A 20774-nucleotide genomic window follows, 5' to 3' on the forward strand; every position below is an offset into this window, starting at 1 on the left:
CAGATGTTGACTACTGTATATTAATACTGAAGTCGTCTGAGGTCATTTTCACTACAAACTGAGACGCAAGATTAAAAACCTATACAGACATGATTATTTCTCCTGCAACTGTAAATTTTTTAAATCAAGCGATTCCCCCATATTTGCAGGATGGCTGCGTTATGGAGGCGAACCAAGGGGAATGCCGAACCACTTATATCCCAGAAATCAACATGTACCTACAATAATGCATCACTAAATTTAAAGTAGGTATTAATTATTTTCTGCTGTTACAACTTATGAAGCTGCAATTAACTGCAGTATATTTGCAATATATATGTTATATATTACCATTAATATCTGGTAATCAGAATGAATAGCAATAAATGTGCATATGTAGTCGCACTTGTCTTATGAATCTATGTGGACTTCAGTTATCTTTTTCACTTGGTCCAAGCCTCATGGAGGCTTCAATTCTGAGAGTCTAACTTTATTTGCTGCACTCTCTGGCCACTGGCCTACACTATTACTGCAGTCTCTATATTTAGTTAGGATTTTTTCGATTAGCCCATGCTAAAAGCTGTGGATTTGATTTCAAACTCTTTTTATTAGGTTTACCTAACGAGGACAGTTAGACCACAGAGCAGATACACTCTCCTGGATCTCCTGTAAATAATATTACATCTGCCTGCTCAGGAAGCCAGAGAAACTCAGAATGTTATTCACACTGCTCTGCTGTCAAAATAACATGGGTCTGAAGCATCACAATCCATTCTTCATCCAATACAGTGGCCTAATGCAAGGTATACAAGATAGGTGAAGACAATGAACAACTTGAGTAAACAAAAACAAACTCCAGTTTTTAACACTTAAAAACACCCTGAAATTTGAATATCATATATTTTTTTACTTTGCTTGTCAGGAACCTGATTTCGATTAAAGTAACAATCTACCAAGTATCTTGTTAGATAAAAAAAAAATATATAGGCTATATATTTTTACTTTAAACTGGAAAAAACTATCCGCTATGTAAAGGAGACTTATTTCCCAAATATTAATGTCTAATTCCCATACATAAATGTGGATTATTGATTGTACTGTGGGTGCTTTAATTACGCTTTTTTATTTTATTTGTTCCTAGCCCTTTTGGTTATTGTCATCTATATGTCGCAAGTCATTTTATTTTGTGACTATCTGATTCTGTAACCAAATCGTGACACAGGTTCTGTAAAAATGTATAAACAGAATGAAGGTTCTGTTGTAAAATTCTTTCCCACTTTGTTTAACTTTCTAATAATTTCTGTCAGTTCTACTTGATAAGTTATTATAGTTTTCTTCATCAGTAATTAAATTAAAACTTATCACTAAAGTTTAAAACTTTGACATCATCATGAATTATGCCTTAGACATTTTTAAGACAAAAATAAATGTTTAATGTGTTTATATGTAGGCTATTTACAGTGCATGCTAACTGGTTTCTGGCTAATATTGTAATCATTAACTGATGGGCACATCTACTATGATCATTTTTTATAATCTTAAGTGTGTACAGTAGGCTACCGGGTTTGTCACTAGTCAAGTTCTATCACCTTAAATTCCAGCAGGGGTCATTAAGAAAGTATTAGGCTAAATTAATAAATTTATAAAACATAAATGGTATTTCTGAAACAATAATATTTCCATTAAAATTACACACATTATTTCCTCGTCTTCATAATATTGTCATTATTACGTTGACAAATAGAGCAATTTTTGTCGAGGACTCAAGCGCGCTCTTGGAAAAGTCCACTTGAATGATATCAGTGCTGTGCGCGCGGGATGTCAGGGGTGAGTGATGGTGTCGCGCGCAGCTCGCGTGTGTAATCTCATTCGATCACAGCTCTCGCGCTCAGGTGGGGGACTCTTAGTTAATCCTGAAGCTCTTACTCCCACCAGGAGGGAAATCAACCACAGCAGCATGCTGCGGTCCCCCGCACACACTCTTTTGACCGCACGTCGAGCATAATAATAAAACAACTATTCTTACTACTTTTTACCTTTGGAAAAACTCGCAAAAGCCATTTCTTACTTAGTCTATTAGTACTTCTGCAGTTTGCCAAGTCACCGGACCACCGAAGATGCCGCACCAAGAGCAAGTGATCGCTCACGGGAACCTCTGCGCCCCGGGTCCTCCAAACAACGCCGGGTACAACAGCAACCCGGTGCCCGTTATCATTCAGACAGAATCCCGCGATAAATGGAGCAAAAAAATGGATTTTCTTTTATCGGTAATTGGGTTTGCGGTAGACCTCGGAAATGTTTGGAGATTTCCATATATCTGTTATCAAAACGGCGGAGGTAAGGTTTTTACTTTTATGAAAAGTTTGTATTTATACTTTAATTAAATGTCAGTTACATTATGCATTAGGCTACTAATCAGTCACAAAAATATTAAATTGTGTCTTATGACAAGTAAAACATTGATTAAGTGCAGGTGTCAGTCTTATTGGGTGGGTGAACTGTCCACGGTGCTGAAATTAATATTTTTTTTTTGTGTGTTCATTTTAAGCATTTTACAAAACCTCTTAGCTTCCAAATAAGCAACAGAAACTGTTTTCTGAACATTTCTTACACTAAACATTTTCAGCCTACTAAAATTGAAAAGTTAGGTGTCTAAAATTTAAGCAAAATTAAAGTTGTCAACGCCACAACCTGCAGCCCCCCACAAAAATTAAAATCGTGTAGAAATTAAATTTGTTAAAAGTGTTGTTTCCATCCATCATCATCATAACATTTATTTTACAGTGTAGGGGAAAACAAACCCAATATTTTTTATAAGCTATCTGAAAGCAAGTTAAGACATAATATTTTATATAATAGCCTTTATTTATAAAAAAATTATGTAACAAACTTATAGTAGAAAGTTACTCAAATCTGGGGGTTAAAATGTTGTTTTTTATTCACTTTCACACATGGTTTCCAAACCCTGTTTCTACCAGATATCCATTCATTCTATATGATACAGACTGACCAGATTCAATAAAGATGTTTTTTTAGTTTCTATTCTCAATATGCAGTGCTTATTATAATTCTGTTTATTTAAACTTCTAGTACACCTGTGAAGCAGATACTGCCAGCTGCAGTCATCAATCATGCAAAAGTTATTCATGATTTAATCTGTGCAGAAACTGAGATAAATAAATGTCAGACCATAAGTGTACCGGTATAAACATATATTTCCTCTACACATTTTTATTTTTAAAAGTAGCCTATTATATGAAATGGAACAGGCTTTATCAACATACAGAACAACATTTAGTTAAAGGAATGTTTTAAGTATACTTGTTTTTAATACGCTTATTTAAAGTCTGCAAATCCCCCCTTGTTGATCTCACGTATTGTTGTGAAGGAAAAAAGACCTGTTCTAATTCTGTTCTTCAGGTGCATTTCTCATTCCTTATGTCCTGATGGCTATATTCGGTGGGGTGCCACTTTTCTACATGGAGTTAGCTCTGGGACAGTTCCACAGAACAGGTGCCATATCCATATGGAAACATATTTGCCCTATTTTTAAAGGTAAGATAAATATAATCTAATTCTGTCTCATCTACGATATTGCAATTTTTTGCCAGTCTGGATGGATATGAAATTAAATGGCGAATGGAAAGAGGCAAAATGAGTATATTAGACTGAGAGATTTCATTAACAAAACACTGAGATAATTTCCCCTTCCTTTTCAGGTATTGGTTTCGCCATCTGCATCATTGCACTGTATGTGTCCTTCTACTATAACACCATCATCGCCTGGGCTCTGTTCTACTTCTACTCCTCCTTCAGCAGCACTCTGCCCTGGACCAGCTGTGATAATGAATGGAACACAGAAAACTGCACGAACTACTTTGGAAAAGACAATGTGACCTGGACAAACTATTCACGCTCACCTGCCGAGGAGTTTTACACGTAAGTGCACGTAAGTGTCTGCACTGAAAGGGAGCAAAAATGACAGAGAAAGAAAAACAGAAGCAGGAGAGGGAAAGAAAATGAGGGATAGATATAGCAAAAAGAAATGACAAAGGGGGGGAGGGGAGAAACAGCATTATAGATGAATATGTTGCAAATGTGGACTACTACATACAAATCATAGTGGAAAAGGTGGAACAGCATATATATATATATATATATATATATATATATATATATATATATATATATATATATATATATATATATGAATGAAGAGTTCAGATGCAAAAGCCTCTAAGTGCCATCTGAATTTTTCTTTTAGAATGATCATTTTTATAAAGCTCGTATATTTAGGTTCAGTAATTTCACGTAAACGGTAAATGGCAATGAAAATGACCTATGAATTGTCATTTAAGTGAAATTACTGAACTTAAATATACAAGCTTGATAAAAATGATCATTCTAGAAGAAAAATTCAGATGGCACTTAGAGGCTTTTGCATCTGAACTCTTCATATACACACACACACACACACACACAGTGCTGAGTAGATTACTTACAAATCGAAGCCCATTACTGAATACAAATTACATGATGAAAATGTAAGTTAGTAATGTAATCTACTACATTACACATTTTAGGTAATATAATCAGCCTTTGATTACTTTTAGATTACTTTCGGCCTTAACTTGTTTATTACATAGATTTTGATTGGATAATCTTGTACTATAGTGATATAAAATACAAAGAGAACAAAAAAGTATGTTGAACATTGTTATCAACAAAAGTGCATTAAACATTACATTATGTCAAGGGTTTGTGAAAGAACTGTAGGGGGGTTGCAAGTTGCTGAAAATGTAATTATTAATTAAACCATAAAAATGTAAACTTTAAAAATAATCAAAATAAAACACAAAAAGATTAAATATTTTATTTGTTATGCTGTGTGGACTCCCTGGATATACATCCAGATTACATATTATCAGTTACTACCCAGCACTGTCACCAGAGTGAATCTCAAGAGTTTTGCAACATTTTTTTCATCTTTTCCTCATTTGGTTTAACACGTCCGCTGCTCTGCAAACATAGATTTTTTTTTGAGTCGAGTGTATAAGGGTTGATTTAGCATAATGAACTCAATTAAATCTTTACAGTTTACGTGCCACAAAAAAACAAACCTACAAAATAATTGATAAACTATTCTATTTGTGGAGAACTGCTTTCATATTTTATATTGTGCCAACATTTCTTTCTTATATTTCAGAACCTTTTTTATAGTGCAGTGTATATTTGAGTAAACTGTACTGAAGTATTGAATGCGTCTGCTTTGTGGTCCAGGTCTCTGAGAGCATAATAATGAATATTTTCAGACTGCACCTTTGTAAATCCATCTTAAAACAGGAGGAATGTCCTGGCAGTTCATGAATCATCTGGGATTGGGAATGTGGGATACATTCGCTGGCAGCTCATGCTCTGCCTTTTCCTTATCTTCACCATTGTCTACTTCAGCCTGTGGAAAGGAGTGAAGACTTCAGGAAAGGTCCTTCCGGAGTCCTTAAAAACTAAATGAATCGTGTTTTATTGCAGATTCCACATCCTCTCATCCATGTCTCTCTCAGGTAGTATGGGTGACTGCCACCCTCCCGTATGTAGTGCTGTTGATTCTTATGATCCGTGGTGCCACTTTGCCCGGAGCGTGGAAAGGAGTGGTGTTCTACCTCAATCCCAAATGGGAGAAACTGCAGGAGACCAGTGTGAGTGCTTTCTCTCTTTTCCCTTTGTGTCTAACACTGATTTATTGTTATATTCGTGTGTGTTGTTTCTAGACATCCTTCACTTATATGTTCCCTTTTAAATCTGCTGCTATAATCTTTTGAAGGCAAAATGCATGTTTTTATGTAATGCAGTAATAAAAAAGGACCTCAGGCATTTGGTCATGAAACTCATGAATCACTAGTAGCTGAGCTGACTTCATAAAGGGCATATTTCTTCATAAATTTCATAAATAAAATAAATAAAATAAATGATAGATAAATGAATATTTTATATATACATAAAGTGTCAATGGAGGCAAAATGTAAACTGCATCTCCATATTTCTATCCCTGTGATGTTGCTGTATAAGCCCACTCTTTGCAAGGTGATGCAGCGCTGCAGAGAACCGTGATGAGAAGCAAAAATAAAGCACTAGGGGCTAATGAGATGCGTAATTGGTTTAGAATTTTTTTTCCATCATGAAAGGCTCTCATACTCATTGAGACACGTTCATGCACACACACACATTTCTCTTCACACAAATCTTCAGATGTGAACAAGCACCGCCTATTCCCTATATACTGTTATGTCAATGTCCTAAATTGCATCCTAAATTGAAACATAGGGAATTTTCTAAATTATTAGTATAAGATTATTAAAATTTTTACTCACATACTGTGATCCATTTATTGAGCTATTTTCCTATTTTTGTTTATACGGTAGCAACATCTGATTTACTGTGTCTAATGTTTTGTAGGTATGGGTGGATGCAGCTGCGCAGATCTTCTTCTCTCTTGGTCCTGGTTTTGGCGTGCTGCTTGCCCTGTCCAGCTACAATCCCTTCAACAATAACTGCTACAGGTACAGACAAAACCTTCATTCTCATTACGTTGATCTACTGGAATTTTCAACCTCTTCTATTCATCAGCATTTTCAACGAGTTCTTAATGTTTGTTTTCAAGATATTACGAATAATATCTACTCTTTGTTTGAGTTAATACGTGAATCGTGAATTAATTCTTTGTAATTCTTAAAACACACACTATCGTTCAAAAATGTGGGGTGGGTGAGATTTCTTTTATGTTTTTGAAAGAATGATGCTAATGCTCACCAAGACTGTTTATTTGATAAAAAAAAAAACTGTTTACAAAAGTGATTATTACATTTTAAATGAATTTTTGTTTCTATTTTAATATATTTTAAAATGTCATTTATTTCTGTGATGGCAAAGCTACATTTTCAGCATCATTACTCCAGTCTTCAGAGTCACATGATCCTTCAGAAATCATTCTAATATGCTGATTTGCTGCATTTCTTCTTATTATCAATGTTGAAAACAGTTGTGCAGCTTAAAATTTTGGGGAAACATTGATACAAACATTCAAAGTTATTTGATGAATAGAAAGTTCAAAAGAACAGCATTAATTTGAAATAGAAATCTTTTGTAACATTATAAATCTTTACTGTCACTTTTGATCAGTTAAATGCATCATTGCTGTATAAAAGTATTAATTTCTTTAAAAACATTGGTAGCCTGTCCTTGTTACACATTACATGTAGTTACTGTAGTAATAACTATAAATTATGCATAATTTCATGCAACTAACCCTAAACCAAACCCCAATCCTAACCCTATTGTAAGTGTAGTTAAATATTATTACACAGTACTTAAATGCATAATTACACTGTAACACAGACAAAAAAATCTTACTGACCCCAAACATTTGGTTCAGTGATACACTGTTGTGTATTAGTAACAAAACAGACCTGCCAATTCTGGCCAATGTGATTCCCGCTCACTCTTAATTCTGATTCTATCTATAGCTTAACCATTCATTTGCATTTGGCTCTGTGTCCACTAACTGAGGAGAAATGCCATCAAAATGAACTGGGTTCTGATGAATCACATGATGAACTGAAACAAATACCTTGCCTCATGGCTAAATGATATAAAAACAAGATTAGACCTGAGAATTAAGGCCAGTTTGAAAAGATGAATGTGCAGCATAGTTGAGTCAGGGGAAATTGAATTGTGTACTACTGTAAGACTGTGAGGAGGCAGGTGGGCAATCTAAAGGGCTCAAGTCATATAAGGACAAGAATATCACATTGGGCCAATAAGCAACCACCCAGAGCAACTGCATAGCAACTCCATAGAAACCACCCATAACAAGTTTTGCACAGTCATTTACATTTATTCATTTAGCTGACGCTTTTATCCAAAGCGACTTACAATTGCTATATATGTCAGAGGTCGCACGCATCTGGAGCAATTAGGGGTTAAGTGTCTTGCTCAGGGACACATTGGTGTCTCACAGTGGATTCGAACCCGGGTCTCTCACACCAAAGGCATGTGTCTTATCCATTGCGCCACTCCCACCCCAGTCAAGCAAGAAAATGTAAAAATCTAGTTTGTAAGTTACTTTTTGTATGTGTTTTGTACAGAGATGCTATTGTAACCAGTCTGGTGAACTGCCTGACAAGTTTTGTGTCAGGATTTGTTATTTTCACTGTCCTGGGATATATGGCTGAACAGAGAAATGTAAACGTTGAGGACGTAGCCAGGGACAAAGGTGAGCTTCCCCTTTTGCTTATCATATTACTGTAGTTAAATTATTGTGGCTTTCAAATTTGTAAGTGGCTTTCAGCCCTACAAATAAAGCTTCTCTAATTTTACTTCAAGTCTATCTCTCGACTTTCTCCACCTCCTCTAGGACCGAGTCTCCTCTTCATTACATATCCAGAAGCCATTGCGAACATGGTTGGGTCGACTTTCTTTGCCATCATCTTCTTTGTGATGATGATTACTCTTGGATTAGACAGCACTGTATGTATATACACCTATACCTGTAAATGTGCACAAAATATGCATGTGCAGTCAGCAGAAGTATATAATTGATAAATTATATAGATAAATATAGATATAAAAAAAAGAAAGACAGACAGAAATACCAGTGCTTCCGAGGTCGCAACAGAATAGCGTTAAAGTTTTAGGTAAAACGCTCAATTAAATATGCAATTACGACATTAGTCGCGTCCCTATTCAGAGGCTGCATCCTTCGAAGGCCGATTGCGTCACCGCGGCGCGAAGGCTCCTTCACACGCGGCCTCCAAATGCGGCCATCGTTTCCAATGAAATGAAGGATACAACAGATGGATCCTTTGCAGCCTTGCCTACACCAGAATTCACTGTGCGCTAGTGACCACAAGATTTTTTTTTAGAGAAATTCCCGAATTACACTTTTAAACATAAGTAGCGGGTTTCAACTTACTCAAATATCTAATGATACAAATGTAAAAATAAATAAAAAGCAGTTTAAATGTTGACTTTTATCTTACTAATATGCGATTATATATAGTTTATACTATTTATTATATACAGAAATGGACCATGGTGTTCATATTTAGACAGTTTGTGAACCCTGTCCAGTCCAGTACAAACGTTACTGTTCCTCATCAACGGCAGCTGTCACAGTTGACTAGAAGAACAGTCCTCTATTGGCTAGACCGTCCCATTTCACGACACCTGATCCGCCCTTCGAAGGCTGCAGCCTCTGAATTGGGACACAACTAGTGACATCATTGCTGATGTAAGCCAGTGTGAGACTTTCAATTTGTATAGTTTTTATAAAACAATAGTAAATGGCACATCAAAGTCTGAAATTATCTACAAAACTGTTTGAATGGTGTCTGTACAACAATTCCAGCTGAACTGAACATTGTGAAGAGGTAGAATAAAAATGAAAAAGGCATTTTAATACAGTTCTGCATTGTAAGCTGTAAACATAAATGTAAATATATTGTGTTGTTGTTTTTTCTTCTTCTGTCAATATGTGTATTTTACCTCAGTTTGGTGGGCTAGAGGCCATTATCACAGCTGTAATGGATGAGTACCCAGATGTCCTGTCCAATCGGAGAGAGCTGTTTGTTCTTGGACTGGTGGTTGTTTGCTTTCTGGGCTCTCTCAGCACCCTAACTAAAGTGAGTTTCAATGAACCTCTGGATTTCAGTTTGCCTACATTCAGTGAAGTTTACCAATACAATAAGAATATTTCAGCATCTTAACACAAAATGATAATAATAGATATAGAGTATAGAGTATAGAATATAGAATTTGATTACATATCTTGCAGGACAGTTGAGATATAATAAACATCTATATGTTTTAGCCCAAAAAAAAATTGTGATTTCTAATTGGGGTGTGCTGAGTTCGAATTAGCACTTTATTTATTCATTTATTATGTAACTTTTTTTTTTCTTGCAAGGGTGGTGCATATGTGGTAAAGTTACTGGAAGAATTTGGAGTTGGTTCTTCAATTATAGCTGTAGTTTTTCTAGAGGCCACGGCAGTATCCTGGTTTTATGGTAAGATTTGTTATTTTAAAAACTCTCTTTTAAATAAATGCTGTTCTTTTGAATTTTCTATTCATCAAAGAAAAGTATGTTAGTTTCCTAAAAAATATTACATCAAGCTGCTTTCAGACAAATTACATTTTAAAATATATTAACATAGAAAACACTATTTTAAAACTGTAATAATTTTTTACAATATGTATATATACCTAGCTAACAAAAAATATGTTCTGAGAAACTTTTGCTAACATTCCCATTCAGTTCTAAAAGTTCTCTTGACGTTCAAAACGTCCAGTTTTTTAAATGTTATAAAAATGTTTTTTCTTGGTTATGCGAATGTTAAGGCAACAATCTATTTTGGAAACATTATGGGAACATTCTGTAAAAATATTCTCTGAAAAAAGTAGTAACATTTAAAAAAATTAAAATGAACATCACACCAAAATGTTTCTGAGAAACTTGACATTGACATTGACATATAGATAATGTTTTTGGGCTAAAGTTTTAAGAACATTATTAAAGACCAGATAACTCTGAACGAACATCATATTAACATTACGTTTGTTCATAACTTTGAAAGAACCTCGCCAGAATGTTAGGAAAGTTCTGAGAATGTTTCATGTTAGCTGGATATATAAACATCATGTCTAAGTGTGCATGAACAAAATGTTCAATATATAAAATAAACAAACTCATTTATTTAATTTTCTCCAGGTATTAACAGATTCAGCAATGATATCAAGTCAATGTTGGGATATACTCCAGGATTGTTCTGGAAAGTATGTTGGGTTGCCATCAGCCCAGCATTTCTTGCTGTAAGTTTAAACAAAGATGTTCTGATTTATCATCCAGTACAGTATGTGCAAAGTGTCACCGCTGTTTAGAGTGCGACGACCGGTGAAATGTTAAAGTCATCGTTCATGCGCTCAAAACTATTTAAGCACCCACAACCTCCTTTCCACCCTTATTACCATTATAATCTCATTCTCTCACCTGTCCACACGCTCACAATTCCCAGTCTGCAAATGTCAAACTGCATGCACTCTTATAGCCTAGTATTCTTTAGATACTTCTGCATGCATTATAGCTAATCCCAACAGGCCTGAGCTGGCACACACAAATCATAGTTTTCCTGTTTTGCTTTTTTCATTCTTTAAAAAAAACATGATAAACGGCTGCCTGTCTCATCTTCTGAGACATTATTTGAAATGCTGGAGAGAAGACATTTGTCTCTGTTCCTTCAAGACACAAAGGCCACCACTCTACAATTTTCTAGTCTCCATAGACCACATAGGAACGTGTAAGGCCTACAGGATAATATGGACCTTTTGAAAATAAAATAATCAGATTAGAGCCTTCTCAAACATATCAATCCACCTGAACTCACACAGAGACTGCAGTGACCTATAGAGTATTCTAAACTGAATTCATTGTTAAAGACTCTTAAAATAACATATGACATATTTCGAAGAAACACTTTAAAATACTTTAAAGTCAGCGTGAAATAGAAGCAGCGATAGTCTTTTCTTCTCTATTGTGACCTAGAGTCAAACCAAAATTTATTCAGACACCTTCAACATTTCTCACATTATCACAGTTTATTCGCTATAGTTTAGAATATGGTAATAAAATAGGACAAGAACTCCGAGTTATCAAATCAGTTGGTATTTCACTGGTTTTGGCCATGCTTCTGTTAGACTGTCTATTTAATTAATTGGGTTGAATAGCTGTCAGCTGTTAAATTAAAGTACACAATTAGATAATAGCAATTTAGGTCAACCAATTACCAAGCAATGTTTAATTTTGTTCAGTCTGTGGTGTAAAAAGGTCGCATTAACAATGAAAGAAAAAAACACTTATGCAAAACTTGGTCAGGTCAAAGTGTCTGAATCATTTTTGGTCCCAAAGTTTTATACATTTTACTGGTAGTCCACTGTATGAAGATTGTTTGGGTATAAAATGTCACAGTTTACTTTATTTTGCCATCCTCACTTACATAAATGAACTATAGTGTCCTGCACCCACTAGTAAAAAAAATATAAAAAATTATATATGGTGTCTGAATCATTTTTGGTTTGACTCAGAGGGAAACAGCTTCACGGACAAGAAAAAATGTAGGGACTTGTTTTTTTCCCTCAGGAATTGATTGGATCGTTGTGGTTTGGTATTGATGTGATGTCATGTGAGTGACAGGTTGTCCAGCCCTCATGCCAGTAAACACATCATCAGAGAAGAGATGTTGCTGCAATAGGAAGAGGAAATTATTTTAATTCAATATTATGAGGGCAAAAACATAATGATGTGCATGGATAAATAATTTATAACAAATACTGCAATATTCCATAAAAATAAGAATTGTCCATTTTGATTTCATGGTGACTTTTTCCTGTTCATTTCTTCAGTACATTATTATCAGCTCACTGCTGAACCCTCAACCCCTCACGCTATTCGACTACAAGTTCCCAGACTGGAGCATCACGGTTGGTTTTGTCATCGGAGCTTCCTCCTTCATATGGATCCCCATATACATGGTGTACAAGCTCGTGTGGACCCCGGGCTCTCTTAAACAGGTGAGACATGCATTACACCCACTCCACTTGAAAAACATTCTTATAGATCTCAGGAGGAGTCTATTTAAATGACAAAATGGGTAAAAGTTGTTCACGTGTTGTTTTCAATCCGATTTCAGCGCCTTGCTGTATGTCTGCGACCGGAGAGAACCCTGCCAGATATCCACGCTGACAGTATGGGGTTGAGTCCGGTACGTTAGACCACTGAGAGAAAAACACAACTCGCATAAAAAGGCCTCATATATTGGGTGACGTGTCCACAGCAAACTAAGAATTTATTATAAGGGTAAAGAGCAACTTTTGCATAGTTTCAGGGATTTATCCATTTGAAATTACCATCAAAGATGATCTATTTGAAAGTGATGTACCATTCGATTTAATACGGAAAATGAAAACTGGCGTTCAATTTAAGTTATAGACCCTAATTTTAACATGCTGTGCAATTTACAAAGGTTAATGTTTTGTTTTTAATTTAAGGATTACCTATAAAATGAAGAGTTCAGTTTTTTTTCAGTTTTTTTTTCGTTGTAAGTCATACACGTAAGTTTTCTGAGATACATGCAAGTGAGATTACCTCATTGTGAGAAATTCAGCCAATGAGAAAATGAGAACAGAGAACTTCATACACATTTCTCTCTCATTTTTTTTTCCCCTCCAGAAATAACTGTTGTCAAGATTTAATCATTATGGTGTTTTCTGCCTTAACTCTGCCTAAATATTGTAGCTACTTTATGTCAAAACTTTGTTAAACCTGTATTGATATTGTGCCTCACCAAGAAAAGGAAAAATTACAAAAATAAGGGTTTCTTCTGTTCCTCATCTGGAACTAAGACTACATGACTGTTTGAAATTTTCATTCTCTAACAGAACTTGAGCCCAAATCCTAGCTATGTGTAACGTGTTCATTTTCTTCCCACGTTTTTTTCCAAATAAAGAACTGAGGATGTTACTGAACTCTGGATGTGACCAAATACTAAATTGCTATGAATGTCTTATTATGGATAGTTGAAAATGTGGTTCATATACTATGTCTGCACTGTAGGTTGTGGCAGAGAGTTTTGCTTATATGTCTGGAAAATTAATAAAGCTGTACTGAATATTCGTATCTATCCATCCATCCATCCAGTGCTATGGATTTGTATGTTATTCCCACCTTCGTTCTCTTAGTGTGAACAGCCTTGCACTGTTGCGCCTTAATTAACATGTTGATTTGCATTGAGCTGCAGTATCCAGCATCTGCAAACACACAAGGGGTAAGAGAACAGCATTGTGTCAGGCATTTAAATGAGATGTTTTATTAAAGACTAGATCTTCAATCGCCACCAATCGCAGCTCTGGGAAACGCGGCTCAGTTGTGCCAGTTTCAGGTATGGGGTGAGAGAATAGAGAAAAGATAATGCTATTCCACATTCAGGCACTTCTAGCAGAGGCCGCAGAATGGATCAAAGGCTTCAGTGCAGGCGACTGGAGTAGAGGTGGACCTCAGATTCAACTACAGAGGAACCTAACAAAAGGCCTGCAGGCTCTGTGCTCTTCTGTTAATTACCCAAATGAAAGACCAAGAGTTGCATGGAAAAGGCTAGTGAGTGACAAACTGTATGTGACCTGCAATAACAGTGTTTCATGAGGTGAAGTTGAGGTGAAATCTAAAGCAGGATTTATCAGAATAAAGTTCATGAACAGTTGTTGAAAAGGTACAAATAAATAAATAAATAAAATATAATGTATATAGGCCTACACTCACCGGCCACTTTATTAGGTACGCCTGTTCATCTGCTCTTTGACATTCGGCTCTTTGCAAATATCTAATCAGCCAATGCATTTAGGCATGTAGACATGATCAAGGCATGTGCTGAAGTTTAAACTGAGCATCAGAACGGGGAAGAAAGCTGATTTAAGTGACTTAAATCACTTAACCAAATGGGCTGGTCTGAGTATTTCAGAAACTGCTGATCTACTGGGATTTTCACACACAACCCTCTCTAGTGTTCACTGAGAATGGCCCAAAAAAGAGAAAATATCCAGTGAGGGCAGTTCTGTGGGAGAAAATATCGTGTTGGTGCCAGAGGTCAGAGGAGAATGGCCAGACTGGTTCGAGCTGATAGAAAGGCAACATAACTCAAATAACCACACATTACAACCGAGGTCAGCAGAAGATCATCTCTAAACATAGATGGGTTACAGCAGCAGAAGACACACCGGGTGCCACTCATGTCAGCTAAGAACAGAAAACTGAGGCTATAATTTGCGCGGGCTCATCAAAACTGGACAATAGAAGATTGGAAAAACATTGCCTGGTCTGATGAGTCTCGATTTCTGCTGCGACATTCAGATAGTAGGGGCAGAATTTGGCATAAACAACATGAAAACATGGATCCATCCAGTCAGGCTGCTGGTGGTGGTGTAATGGTGTGGAGAATATTTTATTGGGACACTTTGGGACCTTAGTACCATCTGAGCATCATTTAAACAATACAGCCTACCTGAGTATTGTTGCTGACCATGTCCATCCCTTCATGACCCGTCTTCTGATGGCTACTTCCAGCAGGAAAATATGCCATGTTACAAAGTGCAAATCATGGTTTCTTGAACATGACAATGAGTTGACTATTACTCAAATTACTTCCACAGTCACCAGGTCTCAACCCAACAGAGTTTGGGATGTGGTGGAATAGGAGATCTGCATCATGGATGTGCAGCCGACAAATCTACAGCAACTGCGAGATGCTATCATGTCAATATGGACCAAAATCTCTGAGGAATGTTTGCAGCACCTTGTTGAATCAATGCCATGAAGAATTAAGGCAGTTCTGAAGGCAAAAGGTCCAATCTAGTACAAGCAAGGTGTACCTAATAAAGTGGCCAGTGAGTGTGTGTACAGTATATAATGGAAATATTTTATATGTTTTTTCCCCAGCATGTTTGTGATTATTAACCGACATCAGATAACCGTGAAAATGCAAATACGTTATTAAATGATTTCAATATTTACTTAAAATTTCTAAAGGGGTACTTCAAATAAATAATTTAGGTCAAAAGGTTTTGGCTGACAAAAAAATTGGGGAATCTCTGTTCTAAAGCATGGAACATTTCACTATGGGTCTATCATTCAGAATTTATTTTATTATTTAACAAATATACAGATTTAACATGAATGCAATTCTAAAAGTAAACTATTTCTATGGTAAAAAATAACCATGTATACAATTTCTCATGCAAAACAATCTTTGCACACTTACAGCAAAAAAAGAAAAAGAAAAGGACTTTAGCATGTATGTTTGGACTTGGTTAAGGGATTAATTTTGTGATAATGACCTGGACACATGAACATGAAATATAGATTTTAGATGAAATTATTATCTAACTTGCAGATTAGTGTAAAAGTTCTAACTTATTAGTATAAAAAACAACTACATTACAACATATTAAACTATGAAACAAGACAAACTAAAAACGAATGCTTATGTCCTCCAAGGCCACACTCTTCGAAAATATACTGTATGAAAATAGAATGCAGAGTAATATGACAGACACAGTAGCACCAGCATGTTGCAACAAGGAAAGGTCAAATATCTTGCAATTGTATAAAAAATACTGACTAAACAGAATCAAGCATTGTAGAGTGACCTGCATTGAGTGCAAAAATTATTCTCCTGAGCATCATCATTCGGATTTATAGTAAAAATGTAAAAGGTCTGCCTCAAAAACATATATTATGGACAAGTTTTTTTAATGCATAATATCAGTTGAAACCAAAGGGCCTCCACTGGGATGTTGATGTTGGTTTTAAACTTTAAACCCGACGGCGTTAGGACCTTACAGCAGCGTCGAGCTGAGTGGATTGGGTTCGGTTGCATGATGCATCCTTCACACTGTTTCGCGATAATGTCAGCACGCCTGGTCTCTCTCATCGCTTGCTGCGTAACGTTTTTCCAATCTGGAAATGCTCAACTGGGAGAGTCTAAAGTAAATGACAGACCTTACGAAGTCCTGCTGAGGCAAAATTTGGGTAAGACATGAATACACACGCGACTGAACCTGTGTCAGGCCTTTCACATTCACAATGAGTGAACCTGTCAGTGTCATTATACATCATGACATCACAGTTTATCACTGATTCAGTTTAAAATGCTGACGTTTGTAACGTTACATTGCTAAATTGGACTCTCGGTTAAAAGCTTAAAATCATGTGGATTTCACCATAGTATTTTGCACTAGATATCAGCAGATTTATTTGATTTGTTTGTTTATTTTATCCTCTCCTGCAGTTCTTCTTTTAAGTGTTCTGTCCACACTGTTGGTGATCATGATTGGAATGGCAGTTTGTGTCTACAAACCTCTGCGACGCAGGTGACAATCCCTAAGGATGAAAGAGAAAGACGCCATGAACTGAACACTACTATGGCGAAGGCTTGCTTCTGAATATTAATTAGCCAATTCTTCGCCATTGGCCAAGAACACCGCAACGTCAGCACGAACGAACTATTTAATAGTCGGTTTTGAAGGTTACAAATCAACGTTACTATGACCAAATTAATTTTGATGAAACCTTTTGCGTCTTCCCTAAAAACTTTATGTCAGTGTAATCGAGGTTAAATCTCCATGTGGATTGTATAAGAAAAAAAATGTAGGTTGTTCAAATTGACAACCACATATGTTTTCCTCAATGTGCACAGTTTGTAAGCTGCTGAATTGTTTACTGTCTGGATTTATACGTATTTATTTTTTTATTTAATATTTATTTTGGTGTATTTATTGTAAGATGCATCATTTGACAGCTTTGGCATGTCAGACCTCTTGAATAGGCCTTCTGAAATAAATTTCAAAACCTGAATCTGTATGAATGTGTTCAAAATAAAAAACTGAATGCAACAATGCCTAATCAACTTGTTAAAATGTTATAGTGTAAATTATGTTTAACTATGTTTAACTACACTTAACTACAAGTTAATTAGCATTTAAAAGTACTATGGTTGTTTTTGGTATCAGATCGTAATACCATGGTACTGAATAATTAGCATATTTACATCACATTTGCTCTAAATATCAATATTTCTCTCTCTATCTTGTCTGCTTAAGTGTTGTCTCCTCAATCCCACCAGCCACTGTGTGAATTTCTTCTTCTCATTAGGGAATAGAGAGCTCATCCTCCTAATCCCGTCACATGCATCAAGATCATCTGATGCATTATCTCGGTTATCTCTCCCTCACGCAGGTTAAATGACAGATGGATTCTTATGTATATATTTGCATAATGGTTTTTCATCACATTTTTAGCAGGTGGTCCACAAGCCAAACACCTGCTGAGCTGAAGTCACGAAGAAAGTTGCTTCGGGTAATTTGCCAACATAGCACAAGACACTTGAGATGATTAAGTCAAACAATCCAAATGAGTGAAGAAAACAATTTCCTGTGAAAATAATTAAAGGCTTTTAAAGTAAAAAATGAATACAAGCTGTAGCATTCAGGATCCTTCTTTTGCATCATGTAGCACAAGATTTATCTATATAGTAAACAGGACTGATATGAATTCTGACTTGATACATAAACAATTAATTTGGCAGTTAGACTGAAATTGTTACAATAGGTTTGGGAAGTAAACAAGTCGATCAACTTGCACCTACACTGGAGGAGTGTAGCCTATAATTTATAATTTATTAGCCTATAATTTATATAAAATTACATGAATGCCAACCAAGCTGCTGGCCTACATTCACTTTGTACTAAATCAATCCCACTTTCCATATTTAAAGGGATAGTTCACCCAAAAATGAAAATTCTGTCTCACCCTCAATTTGTTCCAAACCTGTATGAGTTTCTTTCTTCTGCTGAACACAAAATAAGATATTTTGAAGAATATGGGTAACCAAACAGGCTTCCCTGTAAAAAAAGAAGTGAAGACTTCCAAAAAAAAAAAAAAAAAAAAAAACATACTATGGAAGTCAATGGGGCCCATCAATTCTTTATTTATATAGTGCTTTTTACAATACAGATTGTTTCAAAGCAGCTTTACAGCGATGAAAATAATGCAACAAAGTTTGTTCCGGCTGTACAGCAGATCTAGAAGAAAATAGTGTCATAGTCCAGCTTAAGAAAGTTCAGTGATGGTTCATTTCTATTGTAATTTTTTTCATTTTTTTTTTTCATTTATCTATACAGCTGCTCTGGAGAAAAAAACAGTGATGTCATTGTCCAGCTCAGTTCAGTTATCATATGTCAATGCAGGCAGATCAATAATATTGTTGAATATGAAGTGTCCCCAACTAAGAAAGCCAAAAACCAAAGGCAACAGTGGCAAGGAACCAAAACACCATCAGGTGACAGAATGAAGAAACAATCTCCATTATTCTCCATCCATATTACCCATATTCTTCTAAATATTTTCTTTTGTTTTCAGCAGATTCATACAGGTTTGGAACAATTTGAGGGTGAGTAAATGTTGACAGTCCTTTTAGAAAATATTTGCTGTGTCTAACTGTACAAAAAACGTTTATATATCAATATGTAAAACCCTATCATCTATCAGTAATCAGCCTTTATGTGAAGTAGGATGCATTTCACACTCCATAAAATTCCTCCAAGGCAGCTTCTTTAAAACGGTTTCCTTCACTTTCACATGTGATCTCAATGAAATCATGATTTCATTCCCAGAGACTGCACACTGCCTCAAACCACTGCTGACATACAGCTTTCCTCTGCCAACACATGGCACTCGAAGCTCTGTTGAGATGAGGTGCCAAGACAACCGTTCACATCTAACGCAGGGACCTAATCAGAAAATGTCACATTACACAATTTCTCACAAAACCTGAGTGATGTAGGGGAGAGCGGGGCACAACCTAACGCTTTTTGACTTTCTGTTTGTGTAAATCTACTTATTTTATCCCCACATTAATTTCACACGTCTACAATTATGTGGTTTTGTTTTATTAATACAGTGTATAATTTTTCCTTGATATTCCCCGAAAGAATGGAAGTGAAATGTGACAACATGCCCCATATGTGGGGCACATTGTAACATGACCATATGACAGCTTAAAATGTTATCTGATCTAATAAAAAAATATATAGAAGACAAACTAAAATATTTTCTCAATAAAATACAATTATTAACTTTTTCATATAAAATAATGGCATTTTTTTATAATTAAAAATGAAATAATTTTTTTGTTTGAAAAAGAACACACCGGAAAACACAGCTAACATAGTTCAAAACATAATAATAATTAATAATTTCTGAACATTGACTCTCAGTCTTTATTCCCCTTTTACTTATGTTTTCTCAATGGAATTAATAAAAGTATAGAATAGAATAGCTTTAGTTCTAATAGGGACACATTGTAACGCACTGTTACAACATGCCTCACCTGCACAACTGGGATTTACACTATGCTATTGTCTTCTGATAGTTAGCGAAGCATTGAATAACTATATCAACTGTTAAATAACATATTGGAGATTAAAATAATATCAGATTTGACTCATTTAAAATAAACACCAAACATAAAAATTAACATAGAAATGTACTTTTGCTATGGTTAAATACATGTTCAGTGATATCTTCCAAAGAATTTCTGAATTTTGGCGCATTTTTTCTCTCTATATAGTGTTGATATGGCAACTAGTAAATACACTAAGTTTCGTCATGCTAGCATGTGTGGAAATATTTAAAACATGGGTGTTACAACTAGCCCCGACTATCCGTACTACTCAAATAGAGCAAAGTCAATCATTTTGGTTGACTGTGCGAAGGAAAACAGAACCAGAAATACCATTAACACACTTTCCATTAAGAATATTCGTGATGGATACATTTTTCACAAAAGATATTAAAAAGCATTCAAGAAAAAAAAAAAAAGAAGACGACAGTTGGTACACACCAGAACAGTGCCATCTGTTGGTTTGTTTAATAAAATTCATGAGGCACAGGAGATGGATAGATTTTCCTGAAATAAAAGTTAAATAAATTGATAGATTTGAAATGATCATATTAAAAAAACAGAGCAGCATGAATCTTAAGACAAACGTGTAAATAACTAAAAATAAGTATAACAAATAACCATTTCATTAATATATGTTGCCATCAAAACTATACGTTCAAAGTTTCAGACATGTTTCACTCAGAACCAAAGTAAAAATTACTTAGTAAAAAATTAGTAAGTAAAAAAACACTTGG

The 20774-nt window shown here is 35.4% G+C and overlaps 1 protein-coding gene across 2 annotated transcripts; it reads left to right on the forward strand.

Annotated features, from left to right (window-relative positions):
• The first annotated feature begins 233 nt into the window (after positions 1 to 233).
• slc6a4b (solute carrier family 6 member 4b) lies at positions 234 to 13680 on the forward strand. 2 transcript variants are annotated; one of them, XM_082170313.1, is made up of 14 exons: positions 234 to 245; positions 2060 to 2316; positions 3400 to 3534; positions 3699 to 3918; positions 5323 to 5461; positions 5541 to 5675; positions 6433 to 6536; positions 8121 to 8248; positions 8390 to 8502; positions 9525 to 9656; positions 9941 to 10040; positions 10743 to 10843; positions 12431 to 12598; positions 12718 to 13680. In XM_082170313.1, exons 2-14 carry the CDS (start codon positions 2097 to 2099, stop codon positions 12796 to 12798), a joined length of 1776 nt encoding a protein of 591 aa, XP_082026439.1. In that variant the 5' UTR covers positions 234 to 245; positions 2060 to 2096; the 3' UTR covers positions 12799 to 13680. The 2 variants fall into 2 exon arrangements, with proteins under 2 accessions (XP_082026439.1, XP_082026438.1); XM_082170312.1 differs by lacking the exon at positions 234 to 245 and having other exon boundaries at positions 1886 to 2316.
• Positions 13681 to 20774: the final 7094 nt, after the last annotated feature.

The sequence above is a fragment of the Leuciscus leuciscus genome (assembly GCF_965113295.1).
Source record: "Leuciscus leuciscus genome assembly, chromosome: 5".
Taxonomy (NCBI): domain Eukaryota; kingdom Metazoa; phylum Chordata; class Actinopteri; order Cypriniformes; family Leuciscidae; genus Leuciscus; species Leuciscus leuciscus.